At 39.4% G+C, this 11,829-nt stretch overlaps 1 protein-coding gene across 1 annotated transcript; it reads right to left on the reverse strand.

Moving 5' to 3' along the window:
• Positions 1-820: 820 nt before the first annotated feature.
• On the reverse strand, positions 821-9,211 carry LOC124168279 (transcription termination factor, mitochondrial-like). Its single transcript, XM_046546423.1, has 7 exons — positions 8,647-9,211; positions 8,247-8,419; positions 8,032-8,128; positions 4,595-4,748; positions 4,126-4,316; positions 2,371-2,652; positions 821-1,037 (listed from the first exon to the last, which is right to left on the reverse strand). The coding sequence occupies exons 1-6, from the start codon at positions 9,080-9,082 to the stop codon at positions 2,372-2,374; spliced, it is 1,332 nt and encodes a 443-aa protein (XP_046402379.1). The 5' UTR covers positions 9,083-9,211; the 3' UTR covers positions 821-1,037; position 2,371.
• Between the last annotated feature and the right edge of the window lie 2,618 nt (positions 9,212-11,829).

The following is an 11,829-nucleotide window of genomic DNA, read 5'->3' on the forward strand; positions in this document are numbered from 1 at the left end:
TCCTCCCTTCATACAAGCTTGTTCACGATCCATGAAACTTCTTTAGAAAGAATCTTTCGGTAGTAGCACAATCGTAGCTTACCATAGTTTTAACGTCTAAGATTAAGTAGGAGAAGGGTAACATAATTTCTTGACACTTTTATGTTATCACATTTTTAAGATTGAACCCAAAGGCAGAGTAAGGGAAACGGATCACTTATCCACAGCATCTACGTCATAACTAGTACCTACGCATTGAGGAAAATTTTGATACCAAAGACCTACACTGAGACAAAATTGTAAAAAAGCACCTGGAGCCTCAATAACACAAAATTTTGTTTCATCCAGCAATAGCTTTTCAGGGACCATAAAAGTTATGACTTGACCCACCTTTTCCAGAATCAAACCAACATTCTATCACCCATTTTATATCAACATTTCATTCCATTAAAGGCCAAACAAAGCGTAACAATTGCTGATAGCAGCTGTTCATTCTGATTGGCTGAAAGACAGTCTCAGCAATGGGATACAGAAATGGAATAATAGACCAGCCAAGTAATGGGAAAAGGGACGGGACTTCACATCCCTAGAGCCATTACGGGAAATATTTGAGTGAAATTGTCATTTTTCTGCCATTATTAGGGTAATTAATGGAGTTCTCCTTCAAGAGGGATGGACAATAAGATTGTATGATTGACATTTAAGATATAGAAAAAAGATTTCTAATCTTAAAAGATACTATGTATATCAAGTTGGTAGGAAATGAAGAAAAGATATTAACTGAAGGAGCAACAAGAAATGAAGCGCCCAAGGTAAGGTAAGTATACATCAACCGATTGAAGACAATATGAGTAAATTTTATTTCATTACAATCTTTTGTATAGATCTATCAAAATATGTACATTACATAAAACTCATAAATTACCATGTCATTTTTGTCCAAAATGATGAGCATATCCCCTTAGGATAGCATTTCCAGCTCTGGTAAACTAATCCACTGACGCTTTCCACAGCGTTTTTGAGGTAACTGATGGCCAGCAACTAAATACTACAAGAAACTGAATGAAACATCTTTGTCAATTATTCAATGAAACATGGAGTATGAGAAAAAAATTCATTTTGACAAGTTAGGAGATTATAAAATGACAGGAGGTGTGGGGCTATTAACATGGATATTTCTCTAAATTTATAATAGCCGTAGACCTGTAAGGTTGATTTACAAATTTGCCACTTTTTAGTTCATGTTTCATTAAGTTTCAGTCATTTAAAAGAACACCTAACCTTCTTGTGAGATAAGGGAAAACAGTAAATTTTCTATTGTCTGATTGTTAGACTAGACTATAGTTTCAAGGTATGTACTAATTTCAAAAATACATATTCGCAACTGAGAGGTAGGCCCAATGTTTTTGGGGGGGTAAAGGCATGTGACTTCTTGAAAACCAACCAAAAAGCAATGGGCAAGTCCTAGACTTCACAAAATTCAGTCGCCTTCTTTCAGACTTTCAGCCAAAAATTTTATTCCGCTTAAAACTAGATCACTACTCTAGTAATTTAAGGTGACGGAAGGGACAATTTTTGAGTTTTTGAGCATTTGAGTTAGGGGAAATAGAGATCCCAAAAGCAAAAATTAAAAATAATTGGTCGATATACAGCTACATGGACTGATTTTTCAAGATACAACTTCGTGGACTGGTATTCAGACACATGATTTGATGGACAAAATTTCAGATACAATTATATACCTCAAATTTTACATTTGCAATTTTCTGGAGTAGAAATTCAAGATGTGCAATTGAATGGAATGATTTTTTGAGATACATACTACTTTGCGGCTAGGAGTGGTCGATATACTACATCCTTTGCATCTTTCATTTTAATATTGAAGGAATTGAGAAAAATTTTGCCAAAGATATATGTAAATATGTAGTTTATCAAGGTGATTTTTGTTCTTAAGGTACTTCATTTGGCTGTAAACAAAATGTCTAAGTTGGCAATATTTTATGATTATTAAATAATTGCAAAATTTGTAAAAAGATTACTATTCAACATACAAATTATTGATTGCAACATATTTAGTAGAAACACTAAGGAATCACTACAAAATAAATAAATTATTAAAATTATGGCTTATTCATTGAGAAATAATAGGTATTTGTAAATTGACCCTTGCTTTCTCTAAGTTTTTGTATTCTCTTAAATGACTGTACATAATTTCATAAATTATTAACTTGGTAAGTTAACAGTAGCAAACTCATAAATCACTCGCCTAGGTCTATAACATTATTTTTGAGGAATATTATCGATAGCAACACTGCACTTCCTGCTTGAATTTGAATAGATATATGTATCCTATTACATATGTACATTGATTGAATTTCAGCAACAACTTACCTCATCCATTTACGCTTGTTTCTTTCATATCATTTGTACTCTTCACACCAGATTCAAGATTTTTTGCTTCTTCAGCTTTTTCTGAGGCCTGCTTTTCCAGTTTCAGGACAAAATCCTCAAATTTTCTCCTTGCCTTGTAGAGGATAATTGGATTTTTCGGCTCATGGCCAAGAGCAATTAAACGAGCATGCCTGGCCTTCATAGTTTCAAGACTATGACAGAGGATCCTTGATGAACTTGAAATTTGCCCTGGGTCAAACTTTGGACTCATTTCTGAATCACCTGCAAAAGAGAATACCAGAGGGTTGTAGCCCGGTTTTTCAGATGCACTTCAACTGCCTAGGCAATGTCCATACCAAATTTCCATTTTTGATCTCCCTGATTTCTCCCCGTTATTACCAGTGACCCAGCGAGTCCTTACAGCCACTCCCCATGAAATAAAGCCCACCCCTACCACTCATTTATGATCCTCACCGCAGAAACCCATTGGGAAGTGGTTATATTGTCAATAGTTTTTTTCAATGATATATTTTGTTGCATACTACAATTTTTTATACTTTGAAATGAATTCTTCAATTTCTTCTGTGCGTAAGCATTTTTTAAACAAAATTTTGGCATTAAAAATAATGGACTTAGAGCCATAGTACATTGTGTTCACTAACTTTGCTGTTATTAATGCTAGAAATCCGTTTAAAATTCCTAAATGCTTAAAAAAAATTGTTAGTAATAGGGTAGTTTCCTTCATCAAAGAAAATGAAAGGCATTGATTGCGATTCATTACCCACCATTACTGTATTCATAATATACAAATTATTTCGTTTTAGAAATACCGGTTTAGACGAATGGCTATGGTCCATTTTTATCCTCATTTGAAAAGGGCCAGATTGGCGCCCATGCGATGCCACTCCACGTGACGTCACAGGGACCTAGTTTCTATACGAGAAGATAGGAGTTATACATCGTCTGAGGTTACCAATGCATGCATGAGGCGCAGAGCTCAGGGAAACATGTCTTAATAATCACTTATTAAAACTGGCTAAGGTCGGAAAGTTTTCTTCGTTTCATAAGGTATTAATAATCCTTATTTAAACCAAGCGCTACCAGCCAGCAGGGTACTCAGCTACCCGCTAGCAGCCTGCGTCGTATCAGCGCTCAACTCGCCTCAAGGTCACCTCACAGGGCAGCAGCGGGAACAAGAAATACGTTACACGGAGAGATTTCCCGGCATTCATACCTCCGCGTCGCGTTTTCGCGCACTTGAAAATTTTCACTTTTCATTTAATCGCGAAAAATAGATATCGTCATTTAAAAATCTAAAAGCGTGAAATACGTACTCCAGGAGTAATAATCTTTCGATTTAGGCAATAAAAAATAATAGGAAACCACCCTATTCTTTAAGAAGAGCAAATTATTGAAAATGAAATGCAATATTTTGTTGAAAAAAACACTGGTAGTGCACTACGTTGACCCTGGATTCGTGCTCTGATAATGTTAGAGGGTGTAGTCCAGTGGCCAGGATAAGGGACAGGTGTCCTGTTGAGCTGGGTCCCAAATATCAGGGACGAAAATACCCGGGCAACTCACCCCCAAAAAAGAGCTCCATACAGAGAGGTTTAAAATGTTCTCATGCTATTCATAGCATGGAAATAGTTTTCCCATTGTAGGCACCAGCAGGGAAGGGTTAACTCATGCCTTTGAAGAAAAATTGAAAAGGGAATGACAAACCAAGGCTTATAAATTACAAAGACTCCTCACCATCTTTTCCGAGGAGGAAGTCCAATGTGTTGCATAGCTTGGCAGCACCCATTCTCTGTAGCTGCGGCTGTCGTTCAAGGACTACTTGTGCCTCCTCCTTGCTTATGTTCAGTCGAGACGAAAGGTAGTCCACCATGGAATCCTTATGTGGCCCAAGGAGTGCTCGCTTTTCAGCTTGGAGGCGAATTGTGCTGCAATCAGGACAAGACAGGATTCCATGAGTAAGACCCTCTAAGACCATTTTCAAATGCAGCAGCACCAGTCATGTAGCCAGATATTTGCTGCGAGCTGTGCTTGGGAGGTACATTTGTGGGTTGCCTGCGCTGATGTTGCATTTTGTTTTTGCCACCCATTTCATCAAGTCAGCTTTATATTTCAATTACAAAACGTTGAAAGTGAAATTAAGTGTTAGTTCTTGGGAGACATTAAAAAAATATACCTGCAGTCAACTCTTGATTAAAGAGCTTACGTGCTGAGAATTTTATCAGTGCAGCGCACCATCCATGTCTTGAACTGCTTAATGCCACCTTCCCTTGCTATCTGTACTCTCTCCTGCACTTTCTCCACTCGATAGCGAAAAACCCACATGTCCCTCAGGATTCTCGACGGTGGAACCCCGGCATCTGTAAAATTATCATGAATGCGCACACTATCAGAAGAATAGGAGCTTCAACAACCCAGAAAATAGATCATAATTGTGTTGAAAATTGTCTTGAAACTGTACCTTGAAATAGGATTGAAAATTGATACCCTGCAACGAGTTAGTAAATTACCAACACATTTAAATGGTCTGGAACTAATCCCATGAATTTATTAAACCAATTTATAATTTCTGATTCTTTATAGGGGATGGGAAGCCAAAATGTATGAACATTAGCAACAAAAAAGCTTATTGTAATAGTCTTGTAGAAGAGCATTGAAGATATTTATCACAATTTCAATCAAGGTTCAAGAGAATTTCAACCCGACTTCATTTTAAAAAGGATAGCATAATGGCACCCCATAAGCCCATGTGAGTTTCTAAGGCACAAAGAGAAGTCATTCCTTGGATGACAAGCTACATGGTAAACACTCACCTTAGACAAGATATAAATTCTTGCTTAAACAAAACATAAACACATAAAGGCTTCCGCGGAGTGGTGTCGATGATCGGCTGCTTTCAGGTTCTCTCCCGCATATGTTCATCTCAGGCCACGATATGTTTCGCTAACGTTGCAGTTTGCTTCTTCAAGTCCGAAGTGTAGTATGCAGTCTGTGGCGCCGACTCCATGGGGCCTGAGGGGGCCCAAGCCCCCACAAAAATTCGTTATGGGTGTGAGGAAAAAATGTTTCAAGCTTGTCGATATTTCCAAGAGTGTCCAGATATCCAGATTCGAGTTATCAGGGTTCTAATGTTGATCATTTGACTCTTCTAAAATGCTTAAAAAACTTAAAACTCACTACTTAAAAAATTTCACGGGACAAGATACCCGGTTTGGGCCCCCCCAATATTTTTTGGAAGTCGGCACCCCGGTATGCAGTTGGTGATTTCCATACCTTTCCTTCAGCCGGGGGCCGGTTCGTTTTGGTGTGCTTTCTTGTTTTCGCTGAAAACTTGTATCCAACAGCTGAGCAGTGTGTAGCCATCTTCTCCATTGAAATTATTTGGGTTTTTCTTTATTTCAATGGCTTCTCTGATGAGTCTCGGATAATAGCGTCTTTCTTTTGTGATCAATCTTGCTTCTCCCACATTTAAATTGTGTTTCCATCCGCTCCATGTGTGTTCGGCGATTGCTTAGGTACGAAACTGCCTGTTTTTAATGGCTCTCTTGAAGGCGGCATCTATGAGCTAGACTTTTGGCCAATGTATGCCTGGCCGCAATCACACTTCTCCTCATATACTCCTCCATGGATGCTTTAGGTCAGTTTGTCTTTGCTATTGCTGAGTAAATCTGCTGTCTTGGAGATGGAGGCATATCTGGTCACCATGTTGTGTCTCCTAATTATTCTCGCGATTTTTTCTGTGGTTCCAGCCATGTAAGGCAGTACGGCACATATGGGTTTTTTCAATGTTTGTAGTGCCGGTTCCACAGAGGTCCTTTTAAGGGCTGTAAATGTCTTCCCTTCTACCTTTCTGGCTGCCTTGATGATATTTTTTACATTGAAGCCGTTATTTTGAAAGGCCTTGATGAGGTGGCATTTCTCCTTGGGGAGCGATGAAGAGTCCGAAACTGAGTGGGCCCGATGGAAGAGCGTCTGCACCACTCCCATTTTTTGTTGTGGGTGGGTGGTGAGAATTTGCATTTAGGTACTGGTCTGTGAGGGTCTTTTTTCGGTAGATGGAGTGGCCAAGTGTTCCATCTTCTCTTTTCATGATCAGGACATCCAGGAAGAGCATAGGGTTGTTTTCTTCAACCTCTATGATGAATTGGATGGCAGGATTGATCGAATTCAGGTGTTGGAGGAAATTCTTGAGTTCCGTTCTTCCATGTTGCCATATCGCAAACATATCATCCATGTATCTTAGAAATAGCTTAGGTTTCTTCACCAACGAATGCAGTGCCTTTTTCTCGAGGTTTTCCATAAGGATGTTGGCGATTATCGATGACAGCGGAGATCCCATGGCGGCACCTTCAGTTTGCTTGAAATATTTCCCATTCCATAGGAAATATGAGTTCCGCAGACAAAATTCAACTAGCTTGGGGAATCCCTTTGGTAGTGTTTCTTTCGAGAGGGCCCTGACAATTTCCATGGTTTTGCCAAAAGGGATGCTGGTGAACAGGGAGATGACATTGAAACTTACTAGAAGGTCCCCTTTGTCGACTCTTAAGTTTTGGATTATCTTGACGAAATGTGGAGTATTCTTGACGTATGTAGGTGTTTTACCCACAAGACGCTGGAAGGTTCAGGCCAGGTATTTCGCCAGTTTGTGGGTGGGCGAGTTAATAGTACTCATGATGGGGCGTAACACCACTCCTGCTTTGTGAACTTTCGGAAGTCCATGAAGTCTGGGTGGTTTAGGAGCACTTTTGATCAGATATCACTGATAATGACACCAACCTTCTGATCCTACTAGCTGACAAAGGGAATTCTATGGTTGCAATGAATAGACAAGATTACGCCTCCAAGATCCTAGACCTATTGAAAGAAGAGACATACCAAGAGCTGAAGTCGGATCCCACCTCCAAAATTCACAGAGAAACCAACAGGCTCATCATACACTCATGCATTCCTGAAGAAGAGCAGCGATATCTGATCGAAAGTGCTCCTAAACCACCCAGACTTTACAGACTTCCGAAAGTTCACTAAGATGCTATCCGAGACTCATCAGAGAAGCCATCGAAATAAAGAAAAACCCAAATAATTTCAGTAGAGAAGATAGCTACACACTGCTCAGCTGTTGGAAATGAGTTTTCAGCGAAAACAAGAAAGAGCACCAAAACGAACCGGCCCCTGGCTGAAGGGAAGGAATATAAAGAAATCACCAACTGCATCCTACACTTCGGACCGGAAGAAGCAAACGGCAACGTTTGCAAAACATGTCGTCGCCTGAGATGAACAGATGCAGGAGAGAACCTGAAAGCAGCCAATCATAAAAACATAAAATTTAATACCTGAACGTATAAAAGATTTTTGTCGATTGGAATGGAACATATACAGATGCATAAAACAAATTAGAATTAGTTGTATTTTCTGTTAATGCTTTTGCACAAGTTGTTTGATTGTCCACAGCATTCTTGCATTTAAACATTAACTCGAATGTGATACACACAGGTAAATATGATTCAGTACTATGTCACATAAATAACCAGGCCATAATAGTACCATCTATAGAAGATGATAGAGATAGTGAGATTGATCAAAAGCAAAAAGCATTATGAATTAAGATGACAGGAATAGAATATGGAAAGAACTTAATTGACTTACCTAACAGTATTTCCAAAATTTGACTCATTCGTTCAAATGGTACGGTGAGTAGAAAACTATGGGTAGACACAGCAAGTGCAATATCAGCCGGATCACACTACCACCCAAAAAAGAGAAATGGATGGTGTTATAAGCATGAAGCACCCATATGTCAAGGCTATCTACCTTAAATTTGAAAAACTACGCAAATAGCCTTTGTAGTGACATATCATTACCTTTAACCTCTCACAGAGATATGATAATTTTGTCTTGTCCAATTGGCCATCGGCGTGGCACCAAGATAATGTTTTATTCAATTGTTTGACTGAATATCGAAGCAGGGGGAAGGCGGCTTCGTAGTTATGGATTCCAATTTTGGCTAAAACGGCTACCTTTTTCCTTAGAGAATCTGAAAATATAAGTATAAAATTTTCATGCGCGGTATTCGAGATCATATACTGATGTAGTGATGAGCAATTTTTACAAGAAATGGAACATTATCACACCTTCTTGTCAGTGAATTAGTATGACTTCGAGATACGAGACAAATCATGCAAATAGAAAATGATGATAAGAAAAATTTGGACCAAAGATCAGCGTTAGACCCACAGCGATTGGAAATGAACACTTTCTCACCTTCTGACTCAGTGAGGAGCCAGCAATTCATCGTAATGGTATCCATAGGCACACCTTCTTCAATTAAAAACTTAACAGCCCTTGAAATCTCGCTGGAACTAACATGTTTCAATATAGGATACTCCCTTAACATTAAAATAGCTACTGACTCAATGCAACCGGTACATTCCATTAGCCGGGCAATATTCTCCTTCCAAGGCAGCTTTCCAAATTCATGCTTCGACTCGCCTTCTATTTTGTCATCATTAGAATCAGGTGAGCCCAGAATCGTATTCGATTTGCTCATAAAACGTACATATACTTCCTCATGAATCCAGATGTTCAACTTTGGTGAAATTTTAAAGTAGGTTTTTATTACACGGCTATTACTACTACATAGAGTTTTAATATTGCCACAGCTAACAAATAACAATCGTGCAGAGGATTTCACCAACATTTTAAGAGTTCACACGATCAGCATAAATAAATATAAAACTACAACCCACTTTTAACCCACAGAAAAAATAAGCATATACGTCGATTTAAACCCCACATGAATTTTCTTCCGCGTGCGCATTCCCATTTTCTCCCAAATGAAAAGTGATATCCGCAATTTCTGCGTGCGAGGGATTTATAAATCGAGTTCAACGCGTAGTTCAAAACTAGAATGAAATGTTATAGTCAGAAGTGGACCGGGGAGTGCATTATTTTCAAGTTCAAGACAAGCTTGAAAAACTTGTTAATATTGTAGGAATTTTTTCATCCCAAAAACTCCCTCAGTGCTATTATAAACATCTTATATTATAAACTCGTATTTCGCCATCCCAGGCGGCCATTGGCGTATGAGGATATTGCTGAGCATAAAAGTCGACGTATGGAGTAATTTTATCATGCCTAAATCGAATCGGCGGAATTAAGCGGTGCTTTTAGTAAGTGTAATAAATGCTTGTACCACTTTTACATCGGAAGATATAACAATAGTTATAGCTGACTCCTATGAATATTTAATCGACCAAGCTCAGTTAGTCACCATTAGTACCAGTGCCAACGAGAATTTTCAAATAGATAACCGTAATTAAGCAACTCTATGCACTTTTCAACCTGTAGTAAACCATCTAAAATCATGCTTATAAAAAATGACTTCCTCTTTGACTACATCCACACAAAAATTGGGCTTAAAGAAATGGACATAAAATTATATAAACAATTGCCGCTTTATATGTGAAATGAATCAGTAACATCAATGCCTTTTTAATCAAAAAAGAAAAAGTGCCTCCTCAAACTGCACCCATGCCTTCACCATGCATTTGCACTGCACCCAACGTTCTACTTGTTCCACACCCATGCCCTGCCTACCCAAACAACAACCTCATCCTTCCTTCTTATGATATTTCTTAGTGAATGGGGAGCAGGAAAGGAGTGCGTCAGAAAAGGGAGAGGGGGAGGTTTATTGGGGGGGGGGGGGGGTTGCATGAGATGTTCAACCCAGGGAAGCTATCGGCTAGCAGATGCCAAATGCACACCACTTCGAGGGTGTGGAGATTGAGAGTGGAGTCAGTGGGGGGGGGGAGGCAATAATTGATACGTTGAAACATTCATTGAAGATAGATTTCTTTTAAGGTAAAATACTCTATTCTCTTTGTCTCTTCAAAAACTTGTACCTTTTCAGATTGGTATTATTTTTTGCAGTGTACTTTAGGATTGGAGAAAAGTTTTGTGTCATTTCAGTTTCATGCCTATTGTCTTTTGTACCAAGGGCGTACCCAGGATCAAAACTGGTTGGGGGGGGGGGGGGGGTAAGCCATAGCTGTTCAAGTTATGGGTAAGATTTAAGCATGGAAAAGAATTAAACAAACATTTTAAGGAGACTATAACTGCTCTTCATTTGTTTTAAAAAATTATTTGCTTGAAAAAATATTATTTTCCTTAAAGACATTTGCGATTTTTGCTTCTGGGGAGGGGGGCAGCTGCCCCCTACTGCCCCTCGCTGGGTACGCCCATGTTTTGTACCTTAACATGGACTATTTGCCTGTACATGGACTGAAACTTTTGGATTCTATTCTTTAACCCTTTCACTGCTGTGAACGTGCCTAGTACGTTCGCATGGCATACTGCTGTGAACGTACTTTTTCTTCCTTCATGCCATGCACTTTGCATCCAAAAGCACTTTGAAGGGTCCCTAATCTAAAACCCTTTCCTCGATGAGCTCACCCATGCAGGACCGTCTCATCGACCCTACCAGCGGGAGGCCTCCCTCCCGAAAAGTGACCTCTCTGACTGCAATTTGAAAATCAATCAATCAATCCTATTATCAAAAAATGATTGTTTTCATCGCACTCCTGCCAATCATGCAATCAAGTACGTCTTTGAACCGTGTTTCTGCGATGAAAAATAACGATTTTGATAACTTTGCTAAAATGGTCATTTTCCGGTGGTCCGCAGCCACGTTTTTAGCAAAGTTGACAAAATCGCTATTTTTCATCAAAGAAACACGGTTCAAAGATGTGCTTGATTGGCAGGAGTGCGATGCAAACAATCATTTTTTGATGATCGGATTGATTGGTAGATTTTCAAATTGCAGTCAGAGCGGTCACTTTTCGGGAGGGAGGTCCCCTGCTGGTGGGGTCGATGAGACAGTCCTGTGTGGGTGAGCTCGTTGAGGATTGGGTCCCGGATTAGCGACCCTTTGGAGGGTGTACCACGCCCATTATTGGAGTACCTGCTCCATGGGCCCACGAAACGCATTTTAACCTTTCCTCAGCATGTGAGGAGAAGGTTTTCAGAGATTGAACAGCAGCGAAAGGGTTACGGTGCTTTTTTCATACCAGATCTAAACCCTGATGAATACAATTAGGAATCTATTTTGGAGAGCCTTTCTCCAGACACTTGATAGTGTTTTGTAGTGTATTATGGTATTATGTATGTCACTTGTTTCCTGCCGCCCTCTCAAATGCTAGGTCTTCGCTTTCATGATACAGGGCCCATACAATCTCTCTGTCCCGAAGCCCTAAAATGAACTGGTCCCTGAGTGAGTGATCAGAAAAATCGATATAGTCATTTAAAAATCTATAAGCATGAAATATGTACTCCAGGAGCAATAATCTTTTGCATTAGGCAATTAAAAAATAATAGTAAACCACCCTATTGGAGGCAGACCGTTGGCGAGGCCAAATACCATCCAGGGTAAATGGCCATGGGAGTAAG

The sequence above is a fragment of the Ischnura elegans genome, chromosome 11 (assembly GCF_921293095.1).
Source record: "Ischnura elegans chromosome 11, ioIscEleg1.1, whole genome shotgun sequence".
Classification (NCBI taxonomy): Eukaryota; Metazoa; Arthropoda; class Insecta; order Odonata; family Coenagrionidae; genus Ischnura; species Ischnura elegans.